Source organism: Tachypleus tridentatus, chromosome 10 (genome assembly GCF_004210375.1).
Source record: "Tachypleus tridentatus isolate NWPU-2018 chromosome 10, ASM421037v1, whole genome shotgun sequence".
Taxonomy (NCBI): domain Eukaryota; kingdom Metazoa; phylum Arthropoda; class Merostomata; order Xiphosura; family Limulidae; genus Tachypleus; species Tachypleus tridentatus.
In genome coordinates, this window is record NC_134834.1 from 113,822,289 (window position 1) to 113,845,521 (window position 23,233).

The following is a 23,233-nucleotide window of genomic DNA, read 5'->3' on the forward strand; positions in this document are numbered from 1 at the left end:
CTGACGTTGTTACAACACTAAACTCGAACAGTTGTATAACAAGACAAGTGGAGATCTGTATATGATGTTGTTACAACACTAAACTCGAACAGTTGTATAACAAGACAAGTGGAGATCTATATATGACGTTGTTACAACACTAAACTCGAACAGTTGTATAACAAGACAAGTTATTAAACTTCTCTTTACTACACACACAAAAGTATTGACTTGAAACTAAGCATTCAAGTTCATCAATTTAACTTAAGAGTGGTAGTTTGAAAGTTGGGTCCGCTAATAAGATACTAAACATATAACCGAGTAAAATAGAACATTTACAGAAGAAACAGAACATTGTAGTTCAGTGTAAGTTAAATCTCATAAAACTTCCACTACATATGGCAGCAACAACGGGAACGTGGCATTCTTCAGGTAACTTGAAGAAATTAAAATTATTACGGTAATCACCAAACTAATATTTTTAAACCTAACTTTTCGCTTTATTAGGGTTAAGACAGAATTGATAAAGTGATGTAACGAAACTTTGAGAATAATCATAGTGTCTGGTGATTGGCCATGCTTGTTGGTCATAGTGTTTGGTGATTGGCCATGCTTGTTGGTCATAGTGTCTGGTGATTGGCCATGCTTGTTGGTCATAGTGTCTGATGATTGGCCATGCTTGTCGGTCATAGTGTCTGGTGATTGGCCATGCTTGTTGGTCATAGTGTCTGGTGATTGGCCATGCTTATTGGGACTTCACACTAAAGAAAATTTAGACCAAACTTACTTGTACTTTTTCGTAAACAATATAATTATTGAAGTGATGTTAGTAAAAACAGATATCACATGGAACGTGTTTTTCAAACAGAATTACCGATAGTATGTTCACTTTCTACCGTTCGTAAACATTCAATAGGTTTAATAATAGTTAAACTGCTACCAAATATACGACCTAAATTTTTGAGCTAATTTATCATGTCACGTGCTGCTATTGACGTCACAGTGGCTCAAGTTATTACACTTTTGACGTCTTTGTAAACTTTTTACAAACTCAGCATGGTGAGTGACAGAACTTTAACAACAAAAGAGATAACACATTAAACACAAAAGAGATAACACACTAAACAGAGAATCACAACCTCATTACGATAAATGTAGGACTCTATATACGGGATTGTCTCCATGGGAACAAGAGGTTCCCTCGAACCATAACAGGTCTATTTATTTCAACCCAAGGTCACAGGTTTGGAAAGTAATTATTGTCTTAACAATACTTGGGTTGAAGGTTAGATACAATGGTAACAATAGTAACCTGAGTGCAGAAATTGGAAAATAGATACCAGTATAAGTGCATTGGTCGGACAATAAGTATAGTGTTAACATGCAGAAAAGCTGGGTATTCTAACAATACTAATGGAAACTGGGGTATTAAAAGTATTGTTTTAATATAATCAATCGAAGCCCAACCAAATAATACTACACATTTCCAGCTACTTCAGTAATGAAATATATGTTTATGAAGTACCTAATTTAAAACAATAACAAAAAATAAACACTAGTTATATATTTGAATGTGATAAATCTCTTAATATGTTTAAGTTTATAAGTTTACGGATTAAGAGTTCGAGGTTCGATCCCTTGCGGTGGACAGGATGCAGGTAGCCCATTGTAGGGTTAAAACAAAGCGAAAGGAAAAGGTAGAGCGGGTTTCAAATAGTCTCTCATTTTTCTATTTTACATATTTTATTAACTTTATCTTAGGTAAGCATAAATTTCTACTAAATTTGTTCTTTAACATATCAGATTTATGTTTCATTGGATCAAATTATTACATATGTTTATCATAAAGAAAAACTGACTCTAGTAACACCGAGAGCGTGACCGTTTGTCATTTTTTGTCACAACAACATGATATTCTTAATAACAAAGAATTATGTCCAAGAGACACTTTTCCACTTTTAATTAGAACTGTTATTTTTGTTTGACTGTTTCGTCAAATCGACTTGCAAAGATAGAATCTAACTTCTGAAAGATGGCCTCCCTTTATCTGAAGATTTGACGTCATGCTTGGTTACAACAGTTGTTCAAGTTTTGACTTTCAGAAGCTGTTTTTCTACTCTCCACTCTGAGTTGTTTGACAGTAAATAAATATGTTATTTACCAGAAAATAGCTGTTGCTGGAAGAAAGAAAAAAATTATGTTACGAACATTCGCAAGATAGGAAATTGATTTTCTGTTGTAAAATGTTATACACTTTTAATATTATACTTGTTGAAGTTACGTTTTCAAAACATCCATTCTGTGTGGTGACTGCTGTATTTATAATTTGATGAAGTAACTTTCAACACGTACGTTCTAAATTGTGACTACTGTATTTACAACTTATTACAGTAACTTTCAACACGTACGTTCTAAATTGTGACTACTGTATTTACAACTTATTACAGTAACTTTTAAAACATACATTCTGTGTGGTGACTACTGTATTTACAACTTATTACAGTAACTTTTAAAACATACATTCTATGTGGTGACTACTGTATTTACAACTTATTAAAGTAACTGTTAAAACATACATTCTGTGTGGTGACTACTGTATTTACAACTTATTAAAGTAACTGTTAAAACATACATTCTGTGTGGTGACTACTGTATTTACAACTTATTAAAGTAACTGTTAAAACATACATTCTGTGTGGTGACTACTGTATTTACAACTTATTAAAGTAACTGTTAAAACATACATTCTGTGTGGTGACTACTGTATTTACAACTTATTAAAGTAACTGTTAAAACATACATTCTGTGTGGTGACTACTGTATTTACAACTTATTAAAGTAACTGTTAAAACATACATTCTGTGTGGTGACTACTGTATCCACAACTTTATGAAGTAACGCTTAATGTAAAGTCCTAGAGACACTTTACAGACACTTTTATAATAACTTTACAAGAAAAGCTTCACCTACCACGCTAGAACCAATTTGCTGTAGTAAACTAGGGGTCTGGTTTGAGGATGAGGAAGTGCTGCCACCTATAGTGTTATATAAAGCAACTGCCGAAAATCTTCTCGGAGGTACTTGAGTGCCAGTAAGAAGGTCTGTTCCTAAGTTGGAACTCGACTGGTAGTAGTAATAAATAAGAATAATATATTATTGCGACTGTTTTCATAAACTTGAGTTTGACAAATAATTCATAAATAAAGTATTGTTTGTAGGTTGAAACTATACCGCAGATAAAAGTATTGTTTGTAGGTTGAAACTATACCGCTGATAAAAGTATTGTTTGTAGGTTGAAACTATGCCGCTGATAAAAGTATTGTTTGTAGGTTGAAACTATGCCGCTGATAAAAGTATTGTTTGTAAATTGAAACTATACCGCTGATAAAAGTATTGTTTGCAGGTTGAAACTATGCCGCTGATAAAAGTATTGTTTGTAGGTTGAAACTATGCCGCTGATAAAAGTATTGTTTGTAGGTTGAAACTATGCCGCTGATAAAAGTATTGTTTGTAGGTTGAAACTATACCGCTGATAAAAGTATTGTTTGCAGGTTGAAACTATGCCGCTGATAAAGTATTGTTTGTAGGTTGAAACTATGCCGCTGATAAAAGTATTGTTTGTAGGTTGAAACTATCCCGCTGATAAAAGTATTGTTTGTAGGTTGAAACTATACCGCTGATAAAAGTATTGTTTGCAGGTTGAAACTATGCCGCTGATAAAGTATTGTTTGTAGGTTGAAACTATGCCGCTGATAAAAGTATTGTTTGTAGGTTGAAACTATACCGCTGATAAAAGTATTGTTTGCAGGTTGAAACTATGCCGCCGATAAAAGTATTGTTTGTAGGTTGAAACTATGCCGCTGATAAAAGTATTGTTTGTAGGTTGAAACTATACCGCTGATAAAAGTATTGTTTGTAGGTTGAAACTATACCGCTAATAAAAAGGAATAAAGAAATAAAATACTACGAAGTTTGAACTCGACATGGTGACAAAAAATTAAAGTGTTATTGAAAATCAAGTATTATTTACAGTTTAATTTTATGAATGTTTCTGTAAGTCTTTACTAATGAGGAGCCCCACATGTTCAGGTGGATAAAGGCGTTCGACTCGTAATCTGAGGGTCGCGGGTTCCAATACCGGTAACACCAAACATGCTCGCCCTTTCAGGCATGGGGGCATTATACTGTGACGGTCAATCCTACTATTCGTTGGGAAAAGAGTAGCCTAAGAGTTGGCGGTGGGTGGTGATTACCAGCTGCCTTCCCTCTAGTCTAACACTGCTAAATTAGGAACGGCTAGCGGAGGAAGCCCTCGAGTAGCTTTGCGCGAAATAAAAAACAAACAAACTAATGAGAACCGAATGAATCTCATATTACACAAAGATAGAACGTTTGGTTTATCATGTCACATAGTAAAACATATTACACAAGGATAGAACGTTAGGTTTATTATGTCACAAAGTAAAACATATTACACAAGGATAGAACGTTAGGTTTATTATGTCACGAAGTAAAACATGTTACACAAGGATAGAACGTTAGGTTTATTATGTCACGAAGTAAAACATATTACACAAGGATAGAACGTTTGGTTTATTATGTCACAAAGTAAAACATATTACACAAGGATAGAACGTTAGGTTTATTATGTCACGAAGTAAAACATATTACACAAGGATAGAACGTTAGGTTTATTATGTCACGTAGTAAAACATATTACACAAGGATAGAACGTTAGGTTTATTATGTCACGTGGTAAAACATATTACACAAGGATAGAACGTTTGGTTTATTATGTCACGAAGTAAAACATATTACACAAGGATAGAACGTTAGGTTTATTATGTCACGTAGTAAAGCATATTACACAAGTATAGAACTTTAGGTTTATTATGTCACGTAGTAAAGCATATTACACAAGGATAGAACGTTAGGTTTATTATGTCACGAAGTAAAACATATTACACAAGGATAGAACGTTAGGTTTATTATGTCACGTAGTAAAGCATATTACACAAGGATAGAACGTTAGGTTTATTATGTCACGAAGTAAGACATATTATACAAGGATAGAACGTTAGGTTTATTATGTCACGCAGTAAAAATATAAACCTTAAAAGAAATATTTTAAGTCTTTGTTGGGGAGTTAGTCATGCTTAACATGGAACCGATGTTTGGACCTTCTTCAGTCTTTGTTGGTGAGTTAGTCATGCTTAACATGGAACCGATGTTTGGACCTTCTTCAGTCTTTGTGGAGGAGTTAGTCATGCTTAACATGGAACCGATGTTTGGACCTTCTTCAGTCTTTGTGGGGTAGTTAGTCATGCTTAACATAGAACCGATGTTTGGACCTTCTTCAGTCTTTGTTGGTGAGTTAGTCATGCTTAACATAGAACCGATGTTTGGACCTTCTTCAGTCTTTGTGGTGGAGTTAGTCATGCTTAACATAGAACCGATGTTTGGACCTTCTTCAGTCTTTGTTGGTGAGTTAGTCATGCTTAACATAGACCCGATGTTTGGACCTTCTTCAGTCTTTGTGGTGGAGTTAGTCATGCTTAACATAGAACCGATGTTTAGACCTTCTTCAGTCTTTGTGGTGGAGTTAGTCATGCTTAACATAGAACCGATGTTTGGACCTTCTTCAGTCTTTGTGGAGGAGTTAGTCATGCTTAACATAGAACCGATGTTTGGACCTTCTTCAGTCTTTGTGGGGGAGTTAGTCATGCTTAACATAGAACCGATGTTTGGACCTTTTTCAGTCTTCGTGGAGGAGTTAGTCATGCTTAACATAGAACCGATGTTTGGACCTTCTTCAGTCTTTGTTGGTGAGTTAGTCATGCTTAACATAGAACCGATGTTTGGACCTTCTTCAGTCTTTGTTGGTGAGTTAGTCATGCTTAACATAGAACCGATGTTTGGACCTTCTTCAGTCTTTGTGGTGGAGTTAGTCATGCTTAACATAGAACCGATGTTTGGACCTTCTTCAGTCTTTGTGGTGGAGTTAGTCATGCTTAACATAGAACCGATGTTTGGACCTTCTTCAGTCTTTGTGGAGGAGTTAGTCATGCTTAACATAGAACCGATGTTTGGACCTTCTTCAGTCTTTGTGGGGGAGTTAGTCATGCTTAACATAGAACTGATGTTTGGACCTTCTTCAGTCTTTGTGGAGGAGTTAGTCATGCTTAACATAGAACCGATGTTTGGACCTTCTTCAGTCTTTGTGGGGGAGTTAGTCATGCTTAACATAGAACCGATGTTTGGACCTTCTTCAGTCTTCGTGGAGGAGTTAGTCTTGCTTAACATAGAACCGTTGTTTGGACCTTCTTCAGTCTTTGTGGGGGAGTTAGTCATGCTTAACATAGAACCGATGTTTGGACCTTCTTCAGTCTTTGTGGGGGAGTTAGTCATGCTTAACATAGAACCGATGTTTGGACCTTCTTCAGTCTTTGTGGGGGAGTTAGTCATGCTTAACATAGAACCGATGTTTGGACCTTCTTCATACTTCAGGTATAGAACTCACTCACTTCGTGTGAAACAGACTACCAATAGCCAGTTACTGTCAAACATAAGTTTATTTAATTAATTAAACTATGAATGGTCAACACTAACTGGTTGAAGATACTTTGAAAAATTGAGAATAAATTTAACGTATTTTAGTTCGCGATATTCAATAATTTTTTTCCAAGAGACGTCTTTTAAAAAATAACAATTTTGAATTGCTCAGCAAATTGTTTTTTTTTTGGTAAAGATAATAGGGGGTGGCGGTGTTTGTTCATATCTCAGTTTCTTAGTTTGATATTATGGGAGCAGTTGTTGCTGTTAATAGTACACATAATGACTTTTCATTTGTACTGTTTAATGTACATGTTCCTTTCAATCTCTTTGAATATGTTGGATTTTTTAATAGTTTGATTACACTTTTCCCAAGAGATAAAAACATGGCGGTAGTAGGAGATTTTATTTGTGTTACGGACACTTTGTCAGATAAATCTCTGGTAAAATGTTATGGAGATGCTAGTCGTCACAGTTTCAATACCTTACCAAGTTATGTTATCGAGATGCTAGTCGTCACAGTTTCAATACCTTACCAAGTAATGTTATCGAGATGCTAGTCGTCACAGTTTCAATACCTTACCAAGTAATGTTATCGAGATGCTAGTCGTCACAGTTTCAATATCTTACCAAGTAATGTTATCGAGATGCTAGTCGTCACAGTTTCAATATCTTACCAAGTAATGTTATCGAGATGCTAGTCGTCACAGTTTCAATATCTTACCAAGTAATGTTATCGAGATGCTAGTCGTCACAGTTTCAATACCTTACCAAGTAATGTTATCGAGATGCTACTCGTCACAGTTTCAATATCTTACCAAGTAATGTTATCGAGATGCTAGTCGTCACAGTTTCAATACCTTACCAAGTAATGTTATCGAGATGCTAGTCGTCACAGTTTCAATACCTTACCAAGTAATGTTATCGAGATGCTAGTCGTCACAGTTTCAATACCTTACCAAGTAATGTTATCGAGATGCTAGTCGTCACAGTTTCAATATCTTACCAAGTAATGTTATCGAGATGCTAGTCGTCACAGTTTCAATACCTTGACAAGTACTTTCTCTTTGGCCCATGTGTTTCGATTTCTTTATGGTGATACACGTAGTTTTATTGGATGAAATTTGTTAAAGGATCATTGGTTCATTGATAAAATTCCAGTTAGTCTTAGGGTATTGCCTTTTAATAGGTCTTGCTTCCACAGACAGATAACGCTGTTTAAATGGCTGGTTTGTCACTCTAAAGATGCTTCTCGTGGTCCTAGGTTTACCAATTTAATTATCGTTCTTTGAGTAATTGAACGACTCCTATTATTTTGTGTGTGATGCTGACATCAGTGTTGGTGATATTAGGAAGGCTTTGCAGCATCTTAAAAGAAACACATCTTCAAGGGAAGTTGAGTTCACTATAAGATTTTACAGGTGTTTTTTTTTTGCTTTTCTTCTTTGAGGATTTTGTGCTGGTGTTACAGAGGGTTTTCTTACTTGATAGTATGAAGCTAGTGTACTTATTTTGCTTCTCAAGGGAGAAGATAGGAGTTTGTTTGTTATAGAATTTCGCACAAAGTTACACATGGACTATCATCGTCCTCCGTCTCTAATTTAGCATTGTAAGACTATAGGGAAGACAGTTACCGCCACTTGCCGCCAACTCTTGGGCTATTCTTTTACCAATGAATAATGGGATTGGCCGTCACACCATAATGCCCCCATGGCTAAAGGGCGAGCATGTTCAGTGTTTCGGGGATTCTAGCTTCGGATTACGAGTCGAGCGCACTATCCATCTGACCTTGTCAGGCTAGATAAAAGTTTACTGGAGAACCATTGTCCGAGTCCCCCACTAGTACAGTTAGGTACTAGTTAGTATCTAACACTAGTTAGGTTTATTATGTCACGTAGTAAAGCATATTGCACAAGGATAGAGTGTTAGGTTTATTATGGCGCGTAAGGCGTGCGACTCGTAATCCGAGGGTCGCGGGTTCGCGCCTGCATCGCGCCAAACATGCTCGCTCTCCCAGCCGTGGGGGCATTATAATGTGACGGTCAATCCCACTATTCGTTGGTAAAAGAGTAGCTTAAGAGTTGGCGGTGGGTGGTGATGACTAGCTGCCTTCCCTCTGGTCTTACACTGCTAAATTAGGGACGGCTAGCACAGATAGCCCTCGAGTAGCTTTGTGCGAAATTCCAAAAAAAACAAAACAAACAAATTATTTCAAAGGTCCAGAATGGATTTATTTCGGGTATGGGTATCGTTGGGTTGCCCCTCGTTTTGAAGTTGTTGAATGACTATCTCGACCATGAACAACGGGAAGAGATTCTGCTCAAATTGATCAAATGAAGGCTTTTGATCACGTTCATTACGGCTGCTTGTTCTCGTTGGATAACCAATATGAGTTTGGAGATAACTTCTTCAGGTGAATCACTATTTGTTATTCTGAGTTTTTTAGTACTGTAAAATGTAATGAATATTTTACTAATTCTATTAACATTACTGGAGGTCTTCGCCATGGATGTCCTCTGTCAGATTTGTTGTAAATTGTTTGTGAGGAATATTTCAATGGTATGGTTATTAGGCATAATGGAATTTCTGGTATTTCGGCCGGTACTAGCTAACAATACAACTTTGGCATTCAGTAATGTCACTTCAGTAGCTTCAGATACACAAAGTTGTCAACTTGATGAGAAAGCGTCTCGTAGTCTGGTTAATTATGCTTAAAGTAAGGGTCTGCGGATAGGGAATAACTCTCTTGAGAATTGAAGATTTTTAAGGGATTACAGTATCCTCCCAACCATTAAAGGTTCTTTGTATCCAGTTTCATCCTGATAGTGTTGTGATATATTGTATAAATTGGTGTGATATTTGTTAACATGTCACACACATTTTAATATCTTGATGTCACAGATTTATCTTTCAAGGTTAATCCTTTAGTGGTCTCTGTGTTATGGAATTTTCTTCAAGTTCTATATATGGAAGAGTCTACTCTTGTTTTATTACTACATATGGAAGAGTCTACTCTTGTTTTATTACAGATATTTTGTAAAGTTTCTATGGGATGATGGTATTCACGGTGTTCATTTTTAGGTGTTAGTTAAACTAATTCATGAGAGTGGCCTCAATTTTGTAGATATTAGGCTTCGTAAATAAGCTTATAGACTGAAACTGTTTGTTTGGACAGTGTCACGAAGTACTATGTTCCGTGTTGGAATTTTATTTTGGACTATATGGTGATGTGCAGCTTGGTGTTGATGTTTTTTTCTTGTCAAGCAGTTATACGTTACATGCAACGTGTAACATTATATGTTGCTGTAGGAACTTTTTTCAGGGGTGTTTCATCATCTGCCAACTGATATGTTTATAATATTCTGAAAAAAATTTTGTTTGTTAAGCCTAATGTTGTGGACAGACGTTTTATTTTTCTTAATATGTTGGTGCGGAAATAATCTATTTCGACTTTAACATCATACATTGTGTTCTACTGTTGTTGAGTTGGTTTCTTTTAACAATAATGCACTACCTACTGAGTTTGTTATTAGACATTTTTTTCGACTTTTTTTCGGCGTCACCCGCGGGTTGGATATCTTTACTTACGTCTGGATCACCTTCAGATGTGTCTTCTTCTACGTGTGTTTTGTATTTTTCATACAATAATGCTTTGGATTTTATTTTATCTCAAAGTCTTTTTTTGAAGAGAATATTTTATGGACCCCTCTGTTTGGATTCCTGTATGTGGTGAGGGGATCTCCCAGGGAAGGTTCTGTTCTTCAAATTTACCTTCTCTGGAATCTAAACATCCACCCACGTGTTTGCCATGCATGGTGACTTGTGAGAGGATTCTGGTGGTTTAGGGGTCCAACCCTAAAACACCACTTTGGCCTTGAACTCCTGTAGACGGGCGGCCGTGGGGTGGTCCCCTTGGGTCAATCGGCTGGTACACTCGGGCTAGGGTCAACCAAGTACCACTGTTGGATGTTCTCAACAGGTATTGTGAACTTTGTATCTGATGCTGGTATTTGGGTATAGTGCTCACGAAACCCTGGTGTTGCTGCAGTGTACTGGTTTGACATTATAATGCGTCCCCTCGTAGGGCTCCATGGTGGGTGGGGTCAGTATACACTGAAGTTTCCTTTTTTTATTATGGATCCTCCAAACAAAAACTTAAATAAAATAGTGAAAAACAGTCCATCGGTAAATGACCTATCTTGAAGATTCTGAGCAGCAATCTTCAACACCTGTTGAAACTCATTATACTATATTCTCTTCCAGAAAAATCTTTAGGACAAATGTCTCTTTTTTCATTCAGAAGGGACTAGAGGGACTTGCTGGCTCTCCAAACTCAATGAAAAGCTTCAATCTCTTGATATATTGGTGGAAACATCCACATCTCAACACAGTGAACTCCTCTTGCATTCAAAGCCAATTGGGGATATACCTGTTGAAGCTAGACCTCATGCTACTTTGAATTAATCACCAGGAGTTATTGTTGAGAAGGATATGAAGAACATCCTCGAGTCAGAGATTCTTACTGGTTTCTCCAGTGTGAGGGTGTTTTTCCACTTCCAAAGATGGAATTAAGATGCCAACCAATATCCTTGTTCTGACATTTATATCACCACGTCCACCTGCCACCATCAAGACAGGTTATCTTAATTTCAGGATATGGCCAAACATTCCAAACCCTCTCAATCTTTTCAGTGTCAACGGTTCGGTCACTCGAAGACATCATGTCGTGGTTCCTTGACGTGTGCTCGTTGTGGTGGCAAGGACCACTATACCTGTGATTGGGAAAGGGACCTTCATTGCGTCAGTTGCGATTGTTCTCACCCGTCCTACTTCCGTTGTTCTTGCCCTGAATGGTTGGAAGAAAAGAGGTGCAGCGTTTGAAAACGATTCATAGGATTACTTATTCTGAGGCTCAAAAATTGCTGTCCACCATTTCATTTTGCACGTATGCTGCTGCAATTCGTTCCACAGCTACTGTGGGAGTGCAGACAGAACTCTCTGTGCCTTCAAAAGAATCGTTCTCAAAACAAATGAAAAGTCTTTTGACCTCCATGGTTAAAAACAGTTGATAAAAACAACTTCAATACCCATCTCTGTTCTTAACATACATTTCAGCAAATCCCAAGATCCACTTCCTTTGGTTCTGGATATGGACATTTCCTTATGTACATCTTCTCCCACCCCAAGATGCAAAAAGATCATTTGTTCATGTCTTCAGTCTCTGAAATTCTCTTCCAACAGCAAAGACCTGCCCAATCGATTTAGGGCAGAATCCATGGAGATCAACAGACCTCCCTCAAATATAGAAAAATACATGGTCGAAAACAGAAGGGCTCTCCACCCAATTCGCCTACATATCAGTAAAAATAGCCACTTTGATACAATGGAACTGTCGAGGTTTATGCTCTAATCTGGATGACATCAAAGCACTAATTGATCCCTACCATCCTGTATGTCTTTCCTTACAGAAAACATTTATTAAACTTCCCAATACAGTTACCTTTTGGCACTTTTCTTTGTACAGAAACGACAGATTGTATGATAAACAAGTGCATGGAGGCGTTGTTGGTTGGTCAGCATGTGCCCACCCTGTGTTTGCCACTTGACACGTCCTTGGAGGCCATAACCGTCTGCATTTCCTTGGGTCATACCATCAATGTTTATTCTCTCTGGGTCATACCATCACTGTTTCTTCTCTCTACCTGTCACCTGGAAAGATCTATGATCAATCAGACCTTGATGCTCTCGTTGAACAGTTGCTGTCTCCCTTTCTTATCCTGGGGGACTTTAATGGACACCATTCTCTCTAGGGAAGTGCTGATATTGATGGGAGGGGTTGCTCCGTAGAGAGCATGCTCTCATATCACAACCTTTCTCTTTTCACTGGCAGTTATTATACTTATTTTCATGCGCCTCATCAGTCTTTTACTACTACTGTTCTATCAATTTGCTCCCCTTCACTATTCTCCCACTTTTTATAGAGGGTTGACAATAATCCATAAGGCAGTGATCATTTTCTATATAATTATGAGAGAGACTGGCCGTGGTCGATGCAACCCGACTCGCGCGTCCCGGTGGAAACTGGATCAGGCAAACTGTCCCTCTTTCACTGTTCTCGCAGAACATGATCCTATCATCGTCTGTATGCCATCAAAAGACGACTGTGTTACAGATGCTCAGTGTATTCCTAAAACCTCTACACGTTTTCCACGATATCCTCGTCCGTGTTGGAATCCTGCCTGCCACATGACATGGAACTCTCATAAGTGGGCCTGGAATACTTTCCGTAGATATCTCACACACTCGAACTGCATCGCTTTTCAGCAGGCCCGTGCTCGGTGGGTAAGACGTCAAATATTGTCTGTTATCTGCTGAACATCTTTCGATCCATCCTTCCATTCCTATTTCTACAGATGGTTGGAAATCAGATGACTGTGTGGGCTTTGCTATGGTTTGTTATGGTTCAGTGGTTGAGCATGGAATGCTCTCTACAGTTTCTGTGTTCACTGCTCAACTGTATGTCATTTCTCTTGCCCTGGATCACATAGAAGCTAAGCAGTACTCAAACTGCACAATTTATATTGACTCGCTTAGTTCTCTACCGGCCCTGGAATTGCTTCACGTGGTTCACACTCTGTTCTCACCGATATTCAAAACCGACTGGCCCATTTCTCTTTAATATCTACTTCTATCCAGTTTTCTGGATACTGGGCTACGTTGGTATTCGCGGGGACGAGCTCACCGACACCATCTATCTGCAGATAGCGAAATCTATCTGCTCTGGCACTATCACTGCTGTGCCTGTTCCATACATGGACTGTGGTCCTGTATTCAAGGCTCGACTCCATGCTAGCTGGCAGTCGACTTGGAGTGAGCAACATGAAAACAAGCTTTTCCAAATAAAACACTATATTGGACTTTGGCCGTCTTGCTTCTATAAGGATCGGAAGGAGGAAGTTGTTCTAACTAGACTACCCATTGGTCACAGTTTTTTAACTCATCGTTTTCTTTTATCTGGAACTGTTGCACCAGTGTGTAGTCTGTGTAACACTCAGATCACTGTTAGCCACATTTTACTGTTTTGTCATCGTTACGACTCTGAAAGACGGTACCATTTTAAACATGTTCTGTCCCAAGGTTTGTCCATCAGTGTTATTGATGATGGTGACACTGTCCACCTTACAAATGTTTTTAATTTTTTAAAGGCCATTAATCTTTTTAATGCCATTTAGGTTTTTTAATTTATACATTAGACCTTTTTTAATGTGGCTCCATTTTAAAAATCACAGTTCATCTAGTTCAATTTGAAATTAGAAACTGGCCATAACATTAGATAATGGAAACCAGGACTGGAAAGGCCAACTTCAGGTGACTGACAGTGGTTTTGTACTTACCTGTTAGTCTTCCTGGCGAGTTATGATTATTAGTCACACTACAGAAAGTCCTTTACAACTTGAATTACTGTAGTTTTTCTCTTAATGTTGTAGACTAGATGTAAACATTGGTTTTATACTATTTATTTATTTATTTATTTATTTATTTTAAACTTTGTTTTGTTTTACCTTCATTTCCTTTTATGAATTTTACTAAATTTAATTTTAACTTTTCACCGGATGTTTGTCACAGATAACCTAGCTGCTTTGTACCATAAAACACTAAATCAACCAACCAACAAACCATTTTGTGGACTGCAGAATAATTTTCATCCTCAGGTACCACATCAGTTTTGGAGAGTCATTGTATCTGATACTGATTGACTGTTACTTTGAAAGAATCGTTTTGATTCTTTTGTCGGTTATCGATACTGTTATTTAGACTATCTTGTTAGGGATCACTACAAATGTTAAATAAGTTTAAATACTTAGACATCTTACAAATTTACTCCCCATGTGACACAGCAGTATGACTGCAGACTCACACTGCTAAAAACTGGGTTTCTATGCTCACGGTGGGCAGAGCACAGATAGCCTGTTGTGTAGCTTTGTGCTTAATTCCAAACAAACAAACCTATAAGGTTATGTTTCTTCTGTAGTCATACTCAGGAAACTATAGTTCATTTATTTTTTGGTGTCTTAATGTACAGGATTTGTGTACTTTGCTGTTTAGTTTGTTGGAGGTAGTTTTAGATCGTACTTTATTGGATCAAGAGAAACAGTTGGGGCCTTTCATTGGATATTTACCTGGTTTGAGCTGTTCCCATTTTGTACGTGTTTGGCAACATTTATGGTATAATCTGCACTTGTTAAGGTTTTGATAATCTGCACATGTTAAGGTTTTGACAAGTGGTGTTTGTATAATCTGCATATGTTAAGGTTTAGACAAGTGGTGTTTGTATAATCTGCACATGTTAAGGTGTTGACAAGTGGTGTTTGTATAATATGCACATGTTAAAGTTTTGACAAGTGGTGTTTGTATAATTTACACATGTTAATGTTTTGACAAGTGGTGTTTGTATAATCTGCACATGTTGATGTTTTGACAAGCGGTGTTTGTATAATCTGCATATGTTAAGGTTTTGACAAGTGGTATTTGTATTATCTGCACATGTTAATGTTTTGACAAGTGGTGTTTGTATAATCTACACATGTTAATGTTTTGACAAGGGGTGTTTGTATAATCTACACATGTTAATGTTTTGACAAGTGGTGTTTGTATAATATGCACATGTTAATGTTTTGACAAGTGGTGTTTGTATAATCTGCATATGGTAATGTTTTGACAAGTGGTGTTTGTATTATCTTCACATGTTAATGTTTTGACAAGTGGTGTTTGTATAATCTGCACATGTTAATGTTTTGACAAGTGGTGTTTGTATAATCTGCACATGTTAATGTTTTGACAAGTGGTGTTTGTATAATCTGCACATGTTAATGTTTTGACAAGTGGTGTTTGTATAATTTACACATGTTAATGTTTTGACAAGTGGTGTTTGTATAATCTACACTTGTTAAGGTTTTGACAAGTGGTGTTTGTATAATTTACACATGTTAATGTTTTGACAAGTGGTGTTTGTATAATCTACACTTGTTAAGGTTTAGACAAGTGGTGTTTGTATAATCTACACATGTTAAGGTTTAGACAAGTGGTGTTTGTATAATCTGCACATGTTAAGGTTTTGACAAGTGGTGTTCATGCACATTTTGTAAATTTCTTTAAAGCTTGAGTTGAAAAATAAAATTTATTTTGATTTCCTACAGTTCAAGTATATAATATCTACAAGGATTATAGTCATTTGGAGTATGAGGGTCTACAGGGATACATACTATGTGAAAAGCTACCATAATATTCTACGCAAGTGTTTACTGTCTTGTTATTTGGTGTATGAGGAACTACAGGAACTCTTGCTGTGTGAGTAGCTTCAGTAATATTTTATATGAGGGTTTGCTGTCTTGTTATCTGGTGTATGAGGGTCTACAGGAATACATATTGTGTGAGAAGCTTCAGTAATATTTTATGTGAGGGTTTGCTGTCTTGTTATCTGGTGTATGAGGGTCTACAGGAATACATACTGTGTGAGTAGCATCAGTAATATTTTATGTGAGTGTTTGCTGTCTTGTTATTTGGAGTATGAGGGTCTACAGGAATACACATTGTGTGAGAAGCTTCAGTAATATTTTATGTGAGGGTTTGCTGTCTTGTTATTTGGTGTATGAGGGTCCAGGAATACATATTGTGTGAGAAGATTCAGTAATATTTTAGGTGAGTGTTTATTGTCTAGTTATTTGGTGTATGAGGTCTACAGGGATACATACTGTGTGAGAAGCTATAATAATATTTTACGTGAGTGTTTATTGTCTAGTTATTTGGTGTATGAGGTCTACAGGAATACATACTGTGTGAGAAGCTACAATAATATTTTACGTGAGTGTTTATTGTCTAGTTATTTGGTGTATGAGGGTCTACAGGAATACATACTGTGTGAGTAGCATCAGTAATATTTTATGTGAGTGTTTGCTGTCTTGTTATTTGGAGTATGAGGGTCTACAGGAATACACATTGTGTGAGAAGCTTCAGTAATATTTTATGTGAGGGTTTGCTGTCTTGTTATTTGGTGTATGAGGGTCCAGGAATACATATTGTGTGAGAAGATTCAGTAATATTTTAGGTGAGTGTTTATTGTCTAGTTATTTGGTGTATGAGGTCTACAGGGATACATACTGTGTGAGAAGCTATAATAATATTTTACGTGAGTGTTTATTGTCTAGTTATTTGGTGTATGAGGTCTACAGGAATACATACTGTGTGAGAAGCTACAATAATATTTTACGTGAGTGTTTATTGTCTAGTTATTTGGTGTATGAGGTCTACAGGAATACATACTGTGTGAGAAGCTACAATAATATTTTAGGTGAGTGTTTATTGTCTAGTTATTTGGTGTATGAGGTCTACAGGAATACATACTGTGTGAGAAGCTACAATAATTTGTGTGAGTGTTTAATGTAATATTCTATGTGAGAAGTTACAGTAAGATTCTAAGTAAGTGTTTACTGTATTATTATTTGACAAATGTCTCATTAGTCTTATTACATTAGTAATCTTGTGTTTGGTAATGTTCTAATTACTTATTTATATGCAAACCTGACGATGACCGAAGAAGGTCGAAACGTTGTTCGCTCTTCTATGTAAAAGTGTTTTCTCAGCCCAAACGAGCCGTTTTTGCATATAAATTTCTCAACAAGTGGGTTTCTCGTCATCACTGATAATTACTTATTTATTTCATTGTTATATAATGTTATTATCACATTCTGTTATAAGGTGTATTTATGATAATGAGGGCGGATTAATAAAGAAAGAGAAACCAAATTTCTATCGTTAAAATCTGAGGTTCGATTTCCTATATGTCCACTGTATGAAACTTTAGTTGAACTAAGACATTACACTATAGGCCGTGTCCACTGTATGAAACTTTAGTTGAACTAAGACATTAGACTGTAGGCCGAGTCCACTGTATGAAACTTTAGTTGAGCTAATACATTACACTATAGGTCGTGTCCAGTGTATGAAACTTTAGTTCATAAACACACCGTTGACCCATCGAGTACCCGAAAAGGGAGATCTTCAGTGACCACGAAATATTTGGTTACAAATGTGGTTCTTGGACATTCTAAACTTGTAGCACGGGATTTTGTTGTTTTAATGATAAAGCTACTTTATGTATATCACGGGTATCGAAGCCCAACTTTTAGCATTATAAACATTCAGACTCACCGCCGAGTTTGGAAAAGAATAAAACACACGATATTATGTTCGACAGAAAACTTGAACCTGGACTAAGATGAAAACAATTAAATAATCATTCTTTTTAACAATGAAACTAAATATATATTATTATTATATTATATTATTCACCTTTGGTGAAGAGAAATTATATCTTGTATCGTGAGGGCTAACGCTAGAATGACGTCTCATTTGGACTCCAGGGGTGGTGGAAGAAGGAGACGATGGACTGTCTGGACTACAGGGGGCTACCATGATTCTTGGAGGATGAATTGTGTTGTCAGAATGACGTCGTCCTGGGAGATTGACCTGCACGGTCAGCAAGTTTGAGTCTGGCGATGGTGAAGCTATAGAAACAAAAGAGCATTCAACAGATTAATGTGATATAACAATATCGTAGACATTGACTTCTCTAGATTGTTTTGATATAATGATGTATCAGACATTGAATTAACTAGATTGTTTTGATACAATGATGTATCAGACATTGAATTCACTAGATTGTTTTGATATAATGATGTATCAGACATTGACTTCTCTAGATTGTTTTGATATAATGATGTATCAGACATTGAATTCACTAGATTGTTTTGATATAATGATGTATCAGACATTGACTTCTCTAGATTGTTTTGATATAATGATGTATCAGACATTGACTTCTCTAGATTGTTTTGATGTAATGATGTATCAGACATTGACTTCTCTAGATTGTTTTGATATAATGATGTATCAGACATTGAATTCACTGTATTGTTTTGATATAATGATGTATTAGACATTGACTTCTCTAGATTGTTTTGATATAATGATGTATCAGACATTGAATTCACTGTATTGTTTTGATATAATGATGTATCAGACATTGAATTCACTGTATTGTTTTGATATAATGATGTATCAGACATTGAATTCACTAGATTCTTTTGATATAATGATGTATCAGACATTGAATTCACTGTATTGTTTTGATATAATGATGTGTCAGACATTGAATTCACTAAATTGTTTTGATATAGCAATATCTTAGACATTGAATTCTCTGACATTACCAGTTAACAACAGCTACTCTACTAGTATTTAGTTTCAACTGATATTCTAGAGGTAGTCGACAGTACCAGTTAACAACAGCTACTCTACTAGTATTTAGTTTGAACTGATATTCTAGAGGTAGTCGACAGTACCAGTTAAGAACAGCTACTCTACTAGTATTTAGTTTCAACTGATAATCTAGAGGTAGTCGACAGTACCAGTTAAGAACAGCTGCTCTACAAGTATTTAGTTTGAACTGATATTCTAGAGGTAATCGATAGTACCAGTTAAGAACAGCTACTCTACTGGTATTTAGTTTCAACTGATAATCTAGAGGTAGTCGACAGTACCAGTTAAGAACAGCTGCTCCACAAGTATTTAGTTTGAACTGATAATCTAGAGGTAGTCGACAGTACCAGTTAACAACACCTACTCTACTAGTATTTAGTTTGAACTGATAATCTAGAGGTAGTCGACAGTACCAGTTAAGAACAGCTACTCTACTGGTATTTAGTTTGAACTGATATTCTAGAGGTAGTCGACAGTACCAGTTAAGAACAGCTGCTCTACAAGTATTTAGTTTGAACTGATATTCTAGAGGTAATCGATAGTACCAGTTAAGAACAGCTACTCTACTGGTATTTAGTTTCAACTGATAATCTAGAGGTAGTCGACAGTACCAGTTAAGAACAGCTGCTCCACAAGTATTTAGTTTGAACTGATAATCTAGAGGTAGTCGACAGTACCAGTTAACAACACCTACTCTACTAGTATTTAGTTTGAACTGATAATCTAGAGGTAGTCGACAGTACCAGTTAAGAACAGCTACTCTACTGGTATTTAGTTTGAACTGATATTCTAGAGGTAGTCGACAGTACCAGTTAAGAACAGCTGCTCTACAAGTATTTAGTTTGAACTGATATTCTAGAGGTAATCGATAGTACCAGTTAAGAACAGCTACTCTACTGGTATTTAGTTTCAACTGATAATCTAGAGGTAGTCGACAGTACCAGTTAAGAACAGCTGCTCACAAGTATTTAGTTTGAACTGATAATCTAGAGGTAGTCGACAGTACCAGTTAACAACACCTACTCTACTAGTATTTAGTTTGAACTGATAATCTAGAGGTAGTCGACAGTACCAGTTAAGAACAGCTACTCTACTAGTATTTAGTTTCAACTGATAATCTAGAGGTAGTCAACAGTACCAGTTAAGAACAGCTGCTCCACAAGTATTTAGTTTGAACTGATAATCTAGAGGTAGTCGACAGTACCAGTTAACAACACCTACTCTACTAGTATTTAGTTTGAACTGATAATCTAGAGGTAGTCGACAGTACCAGTTAAGAACAGCTACTCTACTGGTATTTAGTTTGAACTGATAAACTAGAGGTAGTCAACATTACCAGTTAACAACAGCTACTCTACTAGTATTAGTTTGAACTGATAAACTAGAGGTAGTCGACAGTACCAGTTAACAACAACTACTCTACTGCTATTTAGTTTGAACTGATAAACTAGAGGTAGTCAACAGTACCAGTTAACGACAGCTACTCTATTGGTATTTAGTTTATATTGATAATCTAGAGGTAGTCAACAGTACCATTTAAGAACAGCTACTCTTTTGGTATTTAGTTTGAACTGATAATCTAGAGGTAGTCAACAGTACCAGTGAACAGCAACTACTCTACTGGTATTTAGTTTGAACTGATAATATAGAGGAAGTTAACAGTACCAATTAATAACTTTAGTGCTACTCAGAGCGAATTATGCGACATAATTGTCACTTTTAGAATGTGGACCATGAACGTGTAATCTCGAATTCACAAGTTGGAACATTACACAGAACAATCTAATTAAATCATGATTGTTCCTAAAATATATTTTTTACTGAAGATGACCATATTCTTTTGGGTCAGTTAAAAAGCTGCGGAATCTATCTCAAGATAAAACGTCAGTCAGGATAGTTACTCCTCTGGTCATGTTTATATACGTTTGTTTAATAGAAACACCAGTAAAAGGTTATTAAAACAACACTAATAATTTAGTATTTAGTTGTATAATTTATGATAATTTAGTTATATAATTTATGATGATATAGTTTTATTTAATATGATAATTTAATTGTATAATTTGTGATAATATAGTTGTATAATTTATGATAATTTAATTTAGTTGTATAATTTATGATAATTTAGTTGTATAATTTATGATAATATAGTTGTATAATTTATGATAATTTAGTTGTATAATTTATGATAATATAGTTGTATAATTTATGATAATTTAGTTGTATAATTTATGATAATTACACCAATCACTTTTATGGGCAATGAGAACAAAAATTAAAATTCGTCCAAAAATTATGTTTTAGCCCAGAAGTGTAATTTAATATCTTGTTGAACTTTATATAATTAAGAAAACGATAGTGCAAGAAAAAAATCTTTTCACGGAAAGCATAAGAGCTGTACCTATGGAGAATAACATTTCACATAAAGGGATAGAAACATTAAAAGGTAAAATTCAGGGAAAATAATTAACCTGTTAAATATGGTTAGAGGGGATTGTTCCACACTTACGTGACATTGTTCGTCTTACGACGTCTTCCATGCTTACTGACGTTCGTCTAGATTCAAGACGTAACAAAGGAGGCCGGTGAGGATATCCCGAAGTTTGATCTATGGTGCTGGGAACTGAAAGTCTGGAATAGTTTCTGATAGTTTAAATTCATAATAACAATTCAAGTAAATAGCTCACTGGTACGTTCTTCTATTAATAGAAGATATTTCCACTTGTGAAGATGGAAATACTTCTAGAGTTAAAATCAAAATTTTAACATTTGTGAGACTTTCAGATATGACACATCATTATTAAACATATTGAAAAACAAACAAAATATAATTTAAACATAAATGAAACGATTTCTACATTATTAAACAACGTTTGGAAAGTTAGTGATATTATTTTAAAATATCTTGTTGGAGATCGTCGATGCATAACTCAGTGTTGACTTCTACCCGAATAACGTAACCTTTTTTAATTTACTACAACAGCAGTGAGACAGGAAGGGTATTGGTGCCAATAAGGTAATTAAACCACTGGCATGTAACCAGAGTCTATGGTTGTGCTGGGAAAATTGTCTTATAGTAAACTGTAGCAGTAAAACTTTTATATACATCACATCATGTTGATAGCTAGTTTGAAACCGCATATTACTTATGGTAAAACGTCGATTAGAAAAATAAATGTTGTGTTCGGGAAACGTTTATGTTGTATGAATAACGTTATCCAGTATCTGAGGTAAGAAGTAGGTATGTCCACAAAATACACTTACTTTTCTGAAGATGGTATGGAGGTTTTCTCAAGTTTCAGTTTATTTCTCTGATTTCTAGCCACGTGATGTAACATCTCTTGTAGTAGTTCCACTAAACTGTTGAACTTAAGAAAAAACGAAGACTAAACAAGACTGTAAACAAGGAATACAAGGTTTGGTTAATTTATTGACTTGAAAAGTGAGACCCGAGAAATTTCTGGATTCTGATTAATTAAATAGTGAATTTTACACTCTTACATCAGCGACATCTGTAACAATAAAAATACTTATTGTTTTTATTCTGCATTTTATTTCGATTTGAATTTCGCGCAATATTACACGAGGGCTATCTGTGCTAGCAGTCCCTAATTTAGTAGTGTAAGACTACTAGTCATGTGACGGGGATTCAAACCCGTGACTCTCGGATTGCGAGTTGAGTGTCTCAAGCACGTGGGCACGTGGGCTGTTTTTATACTGCATTTTCCGTGATGATGGAAATTTGTGTTTTTTGGCCAAAATTTCAAATCTAACGATCCAATTAGAATAAATATCAAATCTAACGATCCAATTAGGATAAATACTTTTCTTCCTGGGCCCTTCCCTTGGGTGAATAACATTATCTGATGATTAGCAACGAAATATGTTGATATTATTGCCGATTTTGATAGATATAGTATAATCTAGTTTTAACTGAATCTTCTGGTGGTGACTAAGAACACCTGATGAAATCCAGCCGATTATGATAGGCTTAATTTAACAATTTTTTGTTGTTGTTTTGAATTAAGCACAAAGCTGCATAGTGGACTACCTGTGCTCTGCTCACCACACGTATCGAAACCCCATTTTTAGCATTGCAACCTGTCGATTATGATAGGTTCGATTTATATTAGGAAATGGACAGTGTAATCATATCGTGGAAGAAGAAATCAAAGGGTGTAGAAGTTTTAGCATCTTCAATAACAGTTCAGTTACCGTGACATGATCATATGCTTTAGATCTGATCATGGGTAAATCTACTGTGACATGATCATATGCTTTAGATCTGATCATGGGTAAATCTACTGTGACATGATGATGTACTTTAGAACTGATCATGGGTAAGTCTACTGTGACATGATGATGTACTTTAGAACTGATCATG

General features: G+C 35.9%; 1 protein-coding gene and 1 long non-coding RNA gene across 2 annotated transcripts in view; one reads left to right on the plus strand and one right to left on the minus strand.

Annotated features, from left to right (window-relative positions):
- LOC143230113 (uncharacterized) overlaps positions 1–18,080 on the plus strand; it is a 33,433-nt gene extending 15,353 nt beyond the window's left edge. Inside the window, exon 3 of the long non-coding RNA XR_013016243.1 lies at positions 17,952–18,080. This is a non-coding gene — a long non-coding RNA (uncharacterized LOC143230113). The remainder of the gene's footprint in view (positions 1–17,951) is intronic.
- LOC143230112 (SCY1-like protein 2) overlaps positions 911–23,233 on the minus strand; it is a 457,312-nt gene continuing 434,989 nt past the window's right edge. The window contains exons 16-20 of the mRNA XM_076463162.1: positions 22,114–22,217; positions 21,359–21,480; positions 17,881–18,095; positions 2,950–3,102; positions 911–2,156 (exon numbers count right to left, since the gene is read on the minus strand). Coding sequence (XP_076319277.1) covers positions 2,133–2,156; positions 2,950–3,102; positions 17,881–18,095; positions 21,359–21,480; positions 22,114–22,217 — 618 coding nt within the window. The 3' untranslated portion in view covers positions 911–2,132. The remainder of the gene's footprint in view (positions 2,157–2,949; positions 3,103–17,880; positions 18,096–21,358; positions 21,481–22,113; positions 22,218–23,233) is intronic.